The 15,446-nt window shown below is 53.6% G+C and overlaps 1 protein-coding gene across 22 annotated transcripts in view; it reads left to right on the forward strand.

The window, feature by feature from the left end:
- The window catches only part of MARK2 (microtubule affinity regulating kinase 2), a 57,899-nt gene that overhangs the window by 21,464 nt on the left and 20,989 nt on the right, over positions 1-15,446 (forward strand). The window contains exon 1 of one of the 22 annotated variants that reach the window (XM_040256113.1): positions 4,970-5,630. The exons of the other annotated variants lie outside the window; for them this stretch is intronic. Within the exon in view, the coding sequence (XP_040112047.1) occupies positions 5,595-5,630 (36 nt within the window). The 5' untranslated portion in view covers positions 4,970-5,594. Of the gene's footprint in view, positions 1-4,969; positions 5,631-15,446 lie in introns of those variants that run through there. 22 annotated transcript variants of the gene reach the window in all.

Below are 15,446 nucleotides of genomic sequence, written 5' to 3' on the forward strand. Positions count from 1 at the left end.
ACTATATATAAAATATATAAACAAAAAGGACCTACTGTGTGGCAGAGGGAACAATATAGCTGTATTCCGTGTCTTGCAATAACCTATCACAGAGAAGAATATGAAAAAGAATCTGCACGTTTGTGTACACACAAACATTTAACTGAATCACTTTCCTGTACACCTGAAATATTGTAAGTCAACTAAACTTCAGGGTTTTTTTCTTTTTTAATTTATTTTAATTGGAGGATAATTACAATATTGTGGTGGTTTTTGCCAAACACCAACATGAATCAGCCAGAGGTGCCCACGTGTCCCCCCCGATCCTGAACCCCCTTCCCACCTCCCTCCTCTCAACTTCAGTTTAACAAAACAAACAAAAAAAGAACTAGCTTCAGAATTATTTTTCTCCCAACAGAGAAGGACTGGGGCTTTAATCTTTATTCCCAGGCCCTGAATTAACTTTGTTTTTTGGTTGTTTCATTTTTAAGACGATATAGACTCTTCTGTTTGTCCAGGGAATTTCTAAGTACTTTGAGGAGTGAGTATTCATGCCTTCTTAGAACCTTCCAGAAGAATTCTGATGTTGCTGGTAGCCTGCTGATTAAGAATACAATTTAAAAACTGATATGAGTATTCAGCAGGCTATCGCACTGAATGAATGAATTGATGAGGGAGACCAGGCTCGACAACTGATGATTGGGAGAGAAAAGGATAAATATGTTAACGGGTCTCCGCAGTCACAGCTGGCACTGAGATTTGGGGCTCTGGATACAGAGCTTTAGGAAGTCCTTCCACACTTTCACCAAGAGCACCCTATTCTGTTCTAATGCCAGGGGCATTTTTTTGACTTGATTTGCATGACCTTAGACCCGCACAACTTTTTTGACTTTGTGCTTAAGCCTGTCCTGTATCATCTTTGCTTGTATACTGGGCCTGTCTCTGGTTTCTAGATGGGGATGAGACAAGGAAGACTGAATGACTGACTGTTCAGTGCGTCTCCCCAAGTTGATTTCCTCTTAATCAGCATCTCACGGCTCTCATCACAGCCCACTCTGTGGGCAGGCCTCCCCATTCATTGGCGTCTCAGGGTTTAGATAGATCCTGCCAGAACTCATGGTCCTAGCTAGAAGCAGGACCTGGGGATCTCTAAATCTCTCTGAAAAATAACAAAGTCCTGACTGAAATTGCTCTGTGTTCTTGCTACCGGAGGGGGCTTCCCTGGTGGCTCAGTGGGAAAGCATCTGCCTGCAGTGCGGGAGACCCGGGTTCGATCCCTGGGTCAGGGAAGATCCCCTGGAGAAGGAAATGGCCACCCACTCCAGTATTTTTGCCTGGAAAATCCCAGGGACAGAGGAGCCTGGAGGGCTACAGTCCACATGGTTGCAAGGAGTTGGACACAACTTGGTGATTAAACAACAAGAAGCTTCTGGTAAGCTGGAGGGCACAGGCAGACTGTGACTCTGGTTCCTGGATTTGGTCCTGTGCTAGGCAGTGTGATCTGTGCTTCCCTCTCCTATTAGATGGGCAGCTTTATTGAAGGCTGGGCCATATTTTATCCTTCTCCGCATCCCTTTCTTCCCTAGAGTCTGTTAGAGTGCTTTGCATGTGATCGCCTCTGAATGAATTACTTGTGAAATAAAAAAGAAAAATTACAACATGGGTAGTATTCTTCACTTACTACCACCCTTGGGAGAGTGTGTCTGTATTGATTTGTGAATCAGACATCTGCCTATTCAGTTTTTGACCATGTAAGTCACAGGTCTTAATAGGTTCACCTTAACAGGTTCAATAATGACGAAAAAGAACAACTTTTTCAGGATGAGAGGCTAAGGAGGATGTTTTCCCCTATCACTGGATTATCTTAAGAACCCAGAGAGGAGACCACAGGGAGGGCGTGCACTGAGTGAGGCCTGTGTGGCTTCCTGAAGTAGGGAGTGGAGCCGAGAGAGCCCTTCCAGCTTTGCTGAGTTGTCTTCTTGCCCCGGACACACAGCATCTCTGGCTGCGTTGTTGTCTCTGGTTATAAATTGGCCTCATCTTCCCCGCTTTTGCGATGGGTGAACAGAGGGACACTGTTGGGAGTTTAGTCCAGGGTTGGAGAGGCCGTGGGGTCTACATCAGAAGACTGTGGAGTTAGCTTTAGTGGGAGAGCCGCTCGGGAGCATGGCACTGAAGAACTGGCTTCACAGCACCTCGGCACCTTTTTGTGAGCGTCTTAGGGGAGATAGTTACCTTTCGGAACTGACCGAGACCTGTGAAGTCAGGGACTGTGTTTCTCGGACTCTTGAAGATAGGGCAAGAATGAGATGGCCATTTTCTATTTTCTTCTTGATTCCTTCATCTTGGTGACTCAGGGTGTGAGAGTGCTGACGTTTGCGGCTCCTGGTTTTGAAGCAGTGCAGAGGAGACCAGCTGTGTAGGGTGGTGGGAAAAGGACCTGTTGGACTAGTCTGCTTGGACCCGCCTCCCCTCCCCCCACACTGGGCAGGGAGGGTGAAACTGCTGCTTGCTGGCTTTGCCAAATGGGTTTCTCCTCATGGGTGGGATACCATGGCGGGCAGGTGGGCAAGCAGGCAGCTCCCCGCCAGGAGCCCTCCACAGAGCCGGGCTGCTAGGGAGTTGTGCTGAGAGGGGCGGGGGGCAGGTGCTGGGCCCTGGGTGTGCCAGCTGCCCTGCCAGGGGCTCGCCTACTCAGAGCTGCTGAGGCTGAGGCTGCAGGGCCCTTGGGCCTCCTGGGAGGACTGTGGGTCACTGTGGCCACATTTGTGGTGTGTGGAGAGGCTGGGAGTGGTGAGGAGCTGGTAAATTGTGGGTAAGTGAAGTCTCGCGAGGAAGAGGATTCTGGCACACTGAGTTCAGGGTTGTAGTGTTTCTAAGTCCAGAGTTGTCACCTAGCTTAACTTGAATTTTCTCAGCCCTGGGAGGAAGAGGTTTTCCAGTGTGCGAGCTTGGTGTCCAAGGCATGTTAGGTGAGGGTTACGGACCCAGGCTTTTAGGCAGGTTGATGCAATGTTAAGACAGGGTCAGGATGTGGTCTTCAGAATGTGCAGACCGTGCCCACTTCCTGCTGGAAGGCTTGTGAGCACAGAGACACTGAGAGCCCTCACGTCCACCGATGACAGACCCTCTGAGCTCACCGCCAGCCCCTTCTTGGGCAAGTGGGGAAACAGGTCCCAGGAGGGTGAACGCCTGGCTCCAGCGATACAACCTGTTTGGGTGGTGCTGGATCTAGACTCGCTCTGTCTTGGGGACTTGGAGCTGTACCCCCATTGCTTCACTGCAGAAGCAGTCCTCTTGCTCAGCAGGCCTGTGCAGGGTCTCCCTGCAGCCCTCAGAGCAGAGGGGAGGCTGGGAAAGGACAGGTGGAAGGGCAGTCGGCCCCAGCTCCACACACACACTGGCCACGAGCTCTGAAATCCTGCCAGAGACTGCGTCTGTAGAGGCACCAGAAGGCCCTGGAGAATGGATTGAAAGCCACGGGCGCCAGCTCTCCAGCCCTGGCCTAGGTTGAAGCAGTCACGTGGAGCAGAGATGTGCGAAGAGTTGTCTGGTAAAGAGTCACTCTGAAAAAGGCAGGAAGACCCTGCCCTTGGCTTTCTCTCATGAATTAGAAGAGCATTTCTTGAAAGAATGTGAGGTGCTGGGCACTGAGGACACGGGCTTGGCTGAAGCCCTGGAACTTCCCTTAGGTCCCTCCCAGTCTCGCACCGGAGAAGGTGATGGCACCCCACTCCAGTACTCTTGCCTGGAAACTCCCATGGACGGAGGAGCCTGGTGGGCTGCAGTCCATTGGGTTGCTAAGAGTCGGGCACGACTGAGCGACTTCACTTTCACTTTTCACTTTCATGCATTGGAGAAGGAAACGGCAACCCGCTCCAGTGTCCTTGCCTGGAAAATCTCAGGGACAGGGGAGCCTGGCGGGCTGCTGTCTATGGGGTCGCACACAGTCGGACATGACTGAGGCGACTTAGCAGCAGCAGCCGCAGTCTTGCACAGTGGTGAACAAGACAGCTACCTGGAGTTGTGAAGGAGGCCGGCCGTTTCTCAGGAGCCAAGTCCCAGTGCAAGAAGGCTGCTGTCCTCAGGACGCCCGGAGTGACGGGCCAGGACCCTGTGAGGGCAGGGAAAACTTCCCGGAGGATGCGATGTCTGAGCTAAGGCTGACCAGGAAGGAGACTGGGAGCGGAGGATAGAGGCAGTGTTCCAGGCAGTAGGAGGGGGCGGCAGAGGCTGGAGGTCTGGAAGGACAAGAGAAGACAGGTGGCAGGAGCGCAGGGTGAGACTCCCAGAAGGGCCAAGGGCAGGGCTGGAGCTGCGGGCAGGGAAAGGGAGCCAGCCAGAGGAAGGCAAAGTCGGAAACGGTGGCTCCGGAAACCAGTTGTACATGTGTGTGCACCTGTTACCTGTGTGTACGTGTGTGTGTCCTTCATGTGTGTGTGCTTAAGGGGAGCTGTGACCAGGGAGCCACACAGTGAGGTTCCTGGTGCTGGTGTCCTGCAGTGATGACTTTGATGTCCCCCACTTGTAGAGTTGAGGAGGGACTGGTGTTTCTACACGCAGGTGTGGGTGGAGGGCAGGCCGTCCAAGGCTTCAGCCTGGGGGCCGGGCTGGCTCAGGACACTGGGGCTTCTTCAGGCTCAGGGCTCAGGCCCCATTTCCCTCTTCCCATGGGGGAGTGACTCACGGGTCGTCGCCACCACTGGGTGGGGAGGGGGCTCTGCAGGCTTTTCGGAGGCAACCTGTGGCGGCCGAGGCTCGAGGCTGGAGGCTGGTGAGAAAGCGGAAGCACCCGACAGCCATTTCTCCTGCCCCTCCTGACGGGTGTTTCTGTCGCCGCCGTGTGGCAGCCTTGGGCTCTGCTCCCGCCACGGAGGCGCGTTTCCTGTCCGTGAGAGGGACCCTCCTCTGTGGCTGAGGCTCTGCCCGCTACAGCCCGGCCCGTGAGAGGCCCCCCGCCCTCCTGTCCTTGGCAGTCAGGCACAGGCACTTGCGTGGTGGGCCCTAACTTTCAGGATCGTGGAGGTGACCATGCTGCAAACTAGAGTTCAGGGCACGGCCGGCAAAGTGTGTGAAAGCCGACCTACGGTTAGCGTGGCCCCCGTCTGCCTCCAGAAGGTGTAATGGGACAGCGTTTCACTTGCTGACATGGTGGCCGGGCTGTCTGCTCTCCTGCCAGGGAGCAAGTTTCGTTCCCATGCTAGTCCGGCTTTTACTGTTTCCCCTCCTGCCTTTCCCCAGAGACCATAAACCTGCCTACCTCCTGTTATGTTCTAGTTCTGATAGGAGTACCATTCAGAGTTCTTGGCAGGAGACCAGCCCACTTCTCCCCGGGTTGGTCTCCCCTCCTCTTCCCAGCGTGTCGGATGTGTTCGCTCCCCAGAGTTCTCTTATGCAGCTGGCTGGCCCCGTAGTGCCCAGAGATTGGAGCGCTCCTGCAGCGGGAGCCCAGCTGCTTCCCTCCCCAGCTTTAGGGGCTGGGCTTGAAAATAGAGACTCATAATCTCCCTTTCTCCTCCTTCCCCTCCGCCTCCCCCACCACACACCGAGCAAACTGGAGTGACCGGCTCGGGGGCGCAGAGTGGGACTCAGCCCGCCTCACCGCTCTGCGTGGCATGACAGCAGCAATCTGGAGGAAGATTAATGGACGCGTGAGTGTGTGAACTCTGGGGCATGTTACCGTCTCAGACTGGCCCTTGGTGGCAGGTGTGGACTCATTCTGGTGTTAGGGAGATGAGGGCTCCTTTGGGGAGACGATGACCCAACCAGGTGTGTGTCTGCCAAGGCCGCCACCCTTTCTCGTATGTGGGGAAATGGAAAGTGCTTCTAAATACCCCTGCTCTCCAGAAGAGCTAGGTGGGTGGTTTGGAGAGTTTATTCTTGGAATCCCTTGCAGCACAATATCCCTTTCTTCCCTTAGCCGTGTTCTTAGCTCCTAAGCTGGATTTCCTACCTTCACTTCTCATAGGATGGGCCCATGTCCCTGGCCTCGGTAAACCGTGGGTGAAAGGTTAGTGAAGGAGTCACTGCTCTTTTGCTAGGAGGAAGAGGTGGGGGAGGGAGCCCAGGTTGCCAGCAAGAGTTTCGTGTCCCTCTCTGGCTGGCTAGAGAAGGGTGCCCCCCTAGCTCCCGTCTGCCCACCTCTTCGGACAGCCAGAAGAGCACCCAAATAGAGACCATCCTCTTGCTGCTGAGGCCTGAGTGCCCAAGGCAGAGAGCAGATGGTAGCCACCCCCTGCTAAGAGGGCTGTGACAAGCAGCTTCGTAGACAAGCACCAGCCAGGGGCCAGTTTCTGCAGTAACCCTGTGGAGAGCCCGGATGGCTGGGAGCAGCGGGGCCACAGGCTCTGGGGCTGATGCTGTCCCCTTCCTGTGTGTGGTGGCTAGTAATGTCGTTGTGAAGGTAATACCCTGGTTGGAGAGGACAGCCCTGACACCCTGCTGCCGGAGCCCCTGTGCCCTGGAGTTACTGGTCTCCCAATTCTAACTTTGATTTGGGCAAGAAGTGGTCATGCAGGAAGTTCTGTTTTGATAGTTTGACTTCTGATTGGGGATTTAGGCATCTGAGAACTGAGTGCTTTCTTGATGCAAAAGTACCCTGGAAACCCCTTACTTAAGCCCCATGCTACATAGATCTTGGTTAGACAGAAAGCCTTTGCTTGGACATTAATTTGGGACTCTTAATGGGGTCATCTGTTGCTCATTCCTCTAATCCCCCTGACTCTTCCCAACCCCCTGCCCCAAAAGCCAAACCTTTTATACGAAGAACTTCGGGAAAATGGAGCAGTGTCTCAAGGTCACTGGGTCATAACTGGTATTTGGCATAGTGAGCGGGTTTGTTGTTTGGTAAGAGATTTATGCTTTTTATTTGAGCAAAAGATTTCTTGGCGGGAGGCCTCTGTGTTGTGTTCCCAGTGCTTGCCCTGTGCACAAGGTTTGCCCCCTTTCCTCCCCGACAGGTCATTTTAATCCTCTTGCCCATAAACAAGTGGAGCAGAACATGTCGGGCCAGCTCACATGACCTCGGTTATCTCTTCATGGGCTAGCCAGCATCAGCTTTGGATACCACAGTCACTTGACGTGGTAGAGCTGTCAGGGTCAAGAGGTGGAGATGCCAGGAGAAAGCCTGGGTCCTCCAGGAACGGGAACCAGGAGTGCCTGTGATTCCTAAGGACCAGGTAGAAGTCAGCTCTCATGGCACAGGAGTGCGAAAAGGAGAGCCAGACCTTTTCACTCCGTCTTGCCTTTCTCATCCCCGGATTCCTACTTCTGGTGTCTCATTTCTCTTTCTCCTGTGTCTCAGATCCTGTCTGCAGGGGCCCAGGACATGCAGCTGTGTCAGGAAACTGCCCCTGAGGCAGACACATGCCAACTGTAAGATACAAAACCTGAGCCTGAAAACCCCATCTTCCCAAACAGTGATCTTGTTCTGTTGTGTGAGGACAGCTGGCGGCAGGAGCCTGGCTGCTACCGAAGGCTGCTGCGTCTTCAGACCAGCGCCGCTCAGGAGCTGGGCGTGTGGCTAGGTTTTCACCCCCACTGCCACTGCTCTGCCCTTCCGTGTCTCACCACGGAAGAGGCGGGGCTCTTGGTACATAACAGTCAGGGGCTCTAGCCACACCTTGTGAGTGTGTGTGTGTGGTTCTTAAATACTAGTCACATTTCCCATTGTGACTGTTAATTTGTAACATTTCCAGTTCCATATACCTGGAAAATCTTGGCAAGATTGTTGACATTGTGTATTTCAAAGCTCTGGTGTACACTCTGGGTTTTCCTAGGGTTGGACGTGTGTGCATTTCAAGTGCTTTTGATCCGGGCAAGTAGAGTGGCCTTTTATGGAAGGGATAAAACAGTTGAGCTGCTGGAGCCCTTTCTGGCTCTGCCAGAAAGCCACATCCAAGTCCAAGCTGTGCAAATAGATGACCAGAACTTGGTCTTCAACTCCAGCACTCCTAGGCCAGTTCAAAAGATCCATCTCCTTTTTTTTTTGGAAAATAGAGAATTTGTGGTAAGCATTGGGTAAAAAGTTAAAGCCAAAAGCCATGTCTTTTTCTGGCAACCTGCAGACTAAGTTAGGAAAGCATGTGGAGTTACAGTAATAGTAGCTAGCCTGTCATGAGCATTGAGTATATGCCAGGAATTGTTCTAAGTGGATGGTGTTGGATGATCCTGACTTTAGCCCTCCGTCTTTTCTTGATAGAACCCCCTTTATGCCTGTGGGTTCTTTGTCCTTGTCCTGGTGGTGGCATGGACCAAACAGAGCAACAGGCTGGGGAGAAGTGTCCTCCTGCAGCCAGGCATAGTCTTCTAACCGGAGGTATCCCAGCAAGGGGGTGAGGGGGGCCGGGTTGCACTCAGTCTTCAGGTTTTTATTTAAGCCAGCATGCCGACTGGCAGTTAGAGCTGCCCTTCAGGATTTGTTGGGGGAGGATCTATATCTCTTTTGCAGCCATCCTTTCTTCCCTGCCCTCTCTGAGTGAATTTGGAGGTGGAAAGCTAGAAACTTGGCTGCTTGCCTCCTTCAGAACAGCCAGCATCCTCTTGTCTGCAGTCTGTGTAATAAATAGTGCATCTCACAACGCCCTGCAGTGGCCCCCTTCCTCCCCAGCACCACCTGTCGGTTGATGGCTCTAGTTCCTGAGGGCTTCCACCAGCACAGGAGTCCATCTGCACCAGAGGACCTTGCTCCCAGGTTCGCGCCATAGACGTCGGAAAGCTCAGCGCCTCCAGCAGCGTCCTCTGGACCCACATCTGCCTGCCGCCTTGGCCAGGGCTGAACTGGCCTTTTCTGGACTACTCCTTTCTCTTAGAACTAGCACAGAGTCTCTTTCTTGGATTCTGTCTCTGAAAAGATGAATTAACTATTAAAATGCTTTTTAAGAAGGCACTTAACAGTGGAAAATGACTGTCACCTCATTTACTGTACTCTCTGCTCCTGGGTCCTGCACACAGATAGCTAGAGCACCCTGAAGTAGGACCGTTGTTGCTGCCAGGAAACAAACGATTTGGCTTCCTAGGCAGACCCAGGCCCGGTGTCAGCAGCTGTCTTGTGCTCGGTCCCACGGAGAAACTTGTGCTTTCCAGTCTTCTCCACCAAGCTCCTGACAAATGAGCCCTCCTCTGTTTATCCAGCATGCTAACTAAGGCACCAGCCCAGGCCATGGCCACGGCATGTAGCAGAATTCAACAGCCTCTGCCCTTGGCCTTGGTTGAGACTGCAGTGGTAGTGATGGGCCCAGTGAGGTAGAAGAGAGGGGTGTCTGTGACTTCAGTTAGCAAGCAGGGAAGACAGTTGTGAAAAGTGTTTGCCACTGCTATGTCAGGCACTGTCCCAGGCTCCCCTCTACCCGCCCTCTCTGGAAGTTCTGCTCGGTCTTCCTTCATTAGCCCTTCTGTTCCTTTCCTCCAGCCTTGTTCTTCATCTCCACCTGGATTTCTGTTTCCTTAGACCCTCCCTCCTGCCCAGCCACCCCAGATGTTCAAGTCGTCTTATGTCAAGCCCTCACTGAGAGTTTGAAGGTTAAGAAACCCCAGTCTCTACTGCCCATGCTCCTTGGAGAGCAAAGATGCGTTCCTGTCCCGTGTTGGAACGCTGAATTCACTTTCCTATTCCGGACTCTGGTTTAAGGGTCATGTTAGTTGCTCATTCGTGTCTGACTCTTTCGGACTCCTTGGACTGTAGCCCACCAGACTCTGTCCATGGAAGTCTCCAGGCACGAATACTGGAGTGGGTATGAATTCTTTCTCCAGGAGATCTTCCCAACCCAGGGACTGAACCCAGGTCTGCATTGCAGGTGGATTCTTTACCATCTGAGCCACCGGGTTTAGGTGTTAAATACGGTTAATATAGTACTTCAGAGACCGTGTTGGGCCTTGACAGGATGGGCTGGCCTCGTTTGTAACATGTTCCTCCTCAGAATGGAACTTTGGGTAAGTTGAGGGTTTCTTGACTAATACGCTACGGCAGATGTGTGTGCCTTGTGGGAGCATTCTCATTACTTGTAGTCATAGCGCTATCTATCACAAAAGTAAGTTGTCTTTCTAGATGCCAAATGCCAAAGATAAATGTGCACACACCACTGCCTACCCAGAAAGTGTTCCGGAGAGCTGTGCTCAGCTCCTGCAGTTGTTGTGAGTTCTCCATCCCGACTGATTTGACCCATTGTCATTAGCACCGGTTCGGGGTAGCCCTCATTGCTCAGCTTGTTTGCCCTTTCCTGCTTGGGTTTCTAGCGATCTGCTGAAGGAGGAAGATGACCCGTCGACCTGCAGGAACAGCCCTGTGGGCAGTTAATCACAGGAAGAGCAGCCAGTTGGAGGTCAGTGGTCACTTAAGTGGAGCAGCCGCCTCACAGCCTGGCCAGGCGGAGACGGGTGCTGCGAGAGCTGGTGCTGGCTTGGTGGTTTCTGCTCTTGTCCCGCTTGAGCTCTGAACTCGTGGCCACGGTAACTTCTGGGCAGCAGACTTTAGGCCCAATCTTCTTTCTGATGTTTCCTCCTCCTCCTCTAATTCCCTCGTTGAAACTGGAGGAGTCGGGAAGTAGTCGTTTTTCCACTTTCAGAGGAAGGTGCAGTGGGAAGAGGCACTTGTCTTATTCAGCACCTTCCAGTGTAGAGCTGGGACCAGATAGAACCCAGAAGGCCTGTTTCCGAGCTTCATGAAGACATTTGAAAGAAACTGCATGGGAAGGGCAGAGACACGGGCTTAAATCTGCACCCAGGTAGAAAGGCTGTTGCATAAACGCTGAGAGGGGGTTGGTTTTGTTTTAAGATCTCGTGCTTCCTTTTCACTTTGTGTTGGCAAAAACCCCAGGAGAAGATGGGGGATTCTGGGAGGAGATGATTATGCTGGGTGGTGAGTCAGCTGAGCTCCCCAGCTGCCGTTTTCCGTTCCTCTGCTCTCCTGGAGCAGGAGGCAGTTTGAGGAGGGGTGGGAGGCAGGGTGGGGATGCTGACTTTTACACAGAAACGAGGCAGGGGTGTGTGGATGATCTCTAGGGCCAACTCAGTTCATTGGCTCAAGGAGGGAATACTGAAGCAGAGCTCTCAGTGTGGCAAGCACCAAGGAACTGTCTCCTGAAGTCTCTGTCGCGTCCCCAAATCAGTGGCTCTTGGAGTAGCCTCGGCTGCCTTACATTGTCACAGCACGACACCGTGGTTTTGACGGCAGAGCAGTGGAGGGATCGAACGTGGAGAGGCAGAGAGAGCCGTGTGAAGCGGGAGGGCCTGGGGGTTGTGGGGCAGCAGGAAGTTCAAGGAGAGGGAGCCCCCTCTGGGATGACTGGGGGTTGTGGGGCAGCAGGACGTTCAAGGAGAGGGAGCCCCCTCTGGGATGACTGGGGGTTGTGGGGCAGCAGGATGTTCAAGGAGAGGGAGCCCCCTCTGGGATGAAAGGAGCTGGGGGTGGGAGTTGGGGGCAGCTGCTGCTCGGCTCCACCTGCATTCCGAGTCCGTCTCCAGCTCTCCTTGATGACCACCCCGGCCTTGAGCTTTGTGAGAGATGGCGCACCAAGGGCCCTGTCTCCGGAGAGAAGGGTTGTTAGTGAGACTGATGCTCCACGGGTGTCACCCATCTTTGGGGCACGCAGTCTGTGGCCCTCTGCCCGCTTGGATGTTGTCTGCAGGGTACACTGATGGGGGTTACTGGTGTAGATCCCAGAAACTGTCATGAAGGTGGCCCAGCGTGTTGTCTTCCTTATTCATTCGTACGCATTTATTCATTACCTTACTGGATACTTCCGCTCTGTGCTATAGGCGTTGCTGTGGGCCGTGAATCAGACAGACCAAGGGCCTTCCCTGTACGGTGTAGTCTAGTGAGAAGGACGGACAGTAACCAGTCAACTTCAAAGGGCAGTAAACGCCCTGAAAGGGGAGAGGGATCTTGCAGCCAGAAGCTTTGATCTTCCTTCCTCTGCCCTTGCTTATCTCCCAGAGGGAGGAGGGGAGCAACTTTAGGGATCATAAAGCGGTACCACTTTTATTCTATGTAATTTCCACAAGTATTATAAAGCAGGGGAGCTAGGAGCGCGCCCTGCTAGGCACTTGGGGCACACAAGGGTGACCTCTGACTTCTCAGAGCACAAAGAGTGGGGTTAAGGCATAGAAGCCCAAAGTCAGAAGAGCTGAGTGGGCACAGACAGGACGCTGTGAGAGAGAAGGAGAGGTCACTCTCAGCTAAGAAGGTGTCTGGATAACTATTTGAATAAAAGGATTTGGGATAAACAAGGGATAAGAGGGTTACTTACATGGACCACTTAAAAGAGGGTGTTACGTGAGAGCCGGAGCCTTTCAGTATGTGTATCTGTAGCTCTCCACACCACCATTCTGATCCGTTCCAATCCGTTCCCTACATAGCAACCAGGGTGGTAGAGCTGGGGTCCCACTGCAGGTCTGTCTGACTCCGGAGGGACACCCCGCACCACTTTTACAGCCAGACAGCGTGCTCAAGACAAACTACTGGGCAAAGAAAAGGCCCTTAGAGGGCGGCCGGGGCACCTCGGCTGCCCTGGCTCTTCTCCGTCAGCTCCCCACGATTCTGTGTCAGGAGAGCCAGACCTTTCTGCTACAGACTGCCTTCTGCCTCCCCCAGAGCCCTGGGCTGCTGGCAGGCTGGCTCTCCTGTGATATGGAGGAACTAGCTGGTCTCCATGGTTACAGTAACCCACTGGTACGGGAGGAGCCGAATGGAGCGCGAGGCTGGCAGTGTGAGCTCCCCCCAGCCCGTGGCACCGTGTGGCACTGGTAGGTTGGCTGTCTCTTGGGCCTGTTCGGAAAGGAAGGGGTTAAGGAGCTGACAAGGACGGGAAGAGCAGGCACACCTTCCTCCTCTTCTGGGCTGCTCCGAGGGCAGAGGCGTGGCTGCCTTCTCATTCACCCACTTCTCCTGGCAGGAGTGGTTTTATGTCAGGAAGGAGGGTCCTTTTTGTCTGACAGCCTGGCCGTGGTAGGAATTTAACTTTTCCTCATTCTAGAAGGAAAACCAGCTTTGCCGCACTTGTAATCAAGTTCTTAGAGATTAGAGCTCTTCTCAGAGCTCAGAGAACCCCTGTAGATGGGAAACAAAAGTTCCTGCCTGAAAGTGAAGAGAAATCACAGAAAACATGGCGGACACCTTGCTGCTCACCAGGCTCCGTGGTCAACACTGGCGTGGACTTTCTCATTTCCTCTTCACACTAATCCTGTGAAGTGGGAGCAGCTAGAGTCCTCATGTCTAGAGATCTGGCGGCTCCAAGTGTTCTCGCTGATGGTGGTCTGAGCTGGTAAGGAGCAAAGCAGGGCTCCCAGCAGGCCCGGTGCCTCCCGAGCTCTGCCGTGCCGTCCACAGGCACATTGTGAGTCTCGTGTACGGTCCCCGTCCTCGGTCTCTGGGAGGCAGAAGCCAAATCTCTCTGGACTTTGTAAACGGGCTCCAGCGGTGGGCGCTCATTGAAGGTGTGCTCAACAGGCAACAGTAATTGGAGACTGAGACAGAGACCAGGCCCCAGGCGAGCAGATGCCCAGGGATGAAGTGGTATGGAAACTTCTAAAGCTCTGGTTGCTCCGTAGAATCCACCGTGTTTGAAGAGGAGCCCAGCATTTCAAGTGACTCAGAAGACAGGAGATTTGAGGAGTGCTCCTGACACGCTGGCTTCTGTGCATGAAGGGGTGTGAGCTGGAGGGTGGCTCAGCTCGGCTTTCACTGTGGTCAGTTCTTGCCCGCCAGACTTCCAGGCAGACACTGGCCCTGCTGTGGCTGCTGGGAGGTGCGTGGACTCCTTGCGCGGCCTGGGCTGCAGTGCCCGTCTCCCACCCTCAGGGTGAGGCTTGCAGCTCAGACAGCCGGACGACAGCCAGCCACCTTCCTTTCAGCTTCACCTTAGTCGCAGGCTTTACTGTCCTCCTTTGTTGGGGAGGCATCTGCCCTGGCTCAGAGAAGGGAGCGGTTTCATACAAACCCACCTCCCCTCTGCAGTGGAGTGTTAGGGGCTTGCAGGGGTTCCTCAGGTGGCGGGTCACAGTTCACGGTGGGAGTGCGTCCAGGCCCTCCACCCGTCAGTGCTTGCCAGCCTTCCCAGAGCTCTCCTACCCAGCACGCTCCGCTGGCTTATTGACTCTTGGCAGTTGAGAGGGACAGTTGCTCAGGCTGAAAGGGTGCAGAGAAGGCTCCTGGGTGCCGTGAAGGAGGAAGGGTGAAAAAACTCGTGCTTTGCCCCATGGCGTGTCAGCTCAGTTCTCCCCTGTCTCTCCCGCGCATCTCTGAGGTCAGTGCTTGGCACCTCCTCAGTTTACAAACCTTTCACTGCCTCCCACAAATGCAGTCAAGGAAACGATCCCGGTGTCACGTCGCAGAACCCTGGAGGCTAGAAAAGGAAGCCATTTGACCCCACTCTGGCATCTGAGCAGAGGGGCAGGCCTGACAGCCCAGGGTCCAGAATAAAGCCTAATCTCTTCCACTGAGTTGAGTGCCCACTTTAAAGGAGTGAGAGGAGGGGGTGCTGTGAAACAGTCCCCAGCCCCCAAACTGGCCTTAACCAGACATTGGTGCTCCTGCTGTCCCAAGCACCTTTCCTGAATCTTCATATCTTTCCCTCCTCTTAGTCTGTGAACAAAGAGCCGGAGACTTCTGCTTCTTTGGGGAAAAATAAGAGCAGATTAGTCTTCAAGAAGGGTTGAAGGGAAGCTGGTAAATGCAGCCATGAGGAACAGCAGAGTGCTGGAGCGGGCACGAAAGCACTGGGCCCCAGGCCCAGCTCTGCACTGGCAGGCTGGCCTTGGGCAAGTCTCTTAACTTCTGTGCTTAAATTTCTTATATGTAAAATGAACATGCTAGGTTTATGGTGTGGAGAACACAGGGTGTACCTGCCAGCAGACGGTAGTACCAGGGATGTCGAATCTGTTTACCAGGGCTGTACAGAAGGTGAACACGGAGTAGCGTCGTCTCCCGTGTGTCTGTGCCAGCTGCTGTGAGGGCACCGGGAGCTCTGCCCTTCCCTGGAGGAGTTTATGGCCTCCTGGCACGAGCGCTTTAGAAAGAGTTGCCTAATGGGAAAGATGCTAGCCTAGAGTAGTGGAATGAATGTGAAGTAGATCTGGCAGCCAGAGGAAAAGTCAGTACCAGAACCCAGAACGCGGCAAGGAGGGCTCAGCAGGCGCCTGGACCGCTGGGGCTTGGCCAGAGGAAGGTGTGAGGAATGGCTGCCCCTGCTGCGCCCAGGGCTGGGGGAGGGGTCACTGGGGGAGCCTGGAGACGGTCTCCCAGAATCGGGGCTGGAAGGAGTCAGAGAAACGTCTGGTTTGTACCCAATCTTTGGGCAAGATTTAGGATTAAACATCTCATTGTCTATCAGTGACAAAGCTTCTTCATCTAGAATCCATAGACCTAAGGGGCTTCCTAGGGTTCCTGAGTCTCCTGATACTATGTCCATATCACTGCATACAAGTGGAGTGTGCATTTTTCTAAGGTTGAACGCTGCGTTCTGTGAAGTAGG

This window comes from Oryx dammah, unplaced genomic scaffold, assembly GCF_014754425.2.
Source record: "Oryx dammah isolate SB20612 unplaced genomic scaffold, SCBI_Odam_1.1 HiC_scaffold_15, whole genome shotgun sequence".
NCBI classification, from domain to species: domain Eukaryota; kingdom Metazoa; phylum Chordata; class Mammalia; order Artiodactyla; family Bovidae; genus Oryx; species Oryx dammah.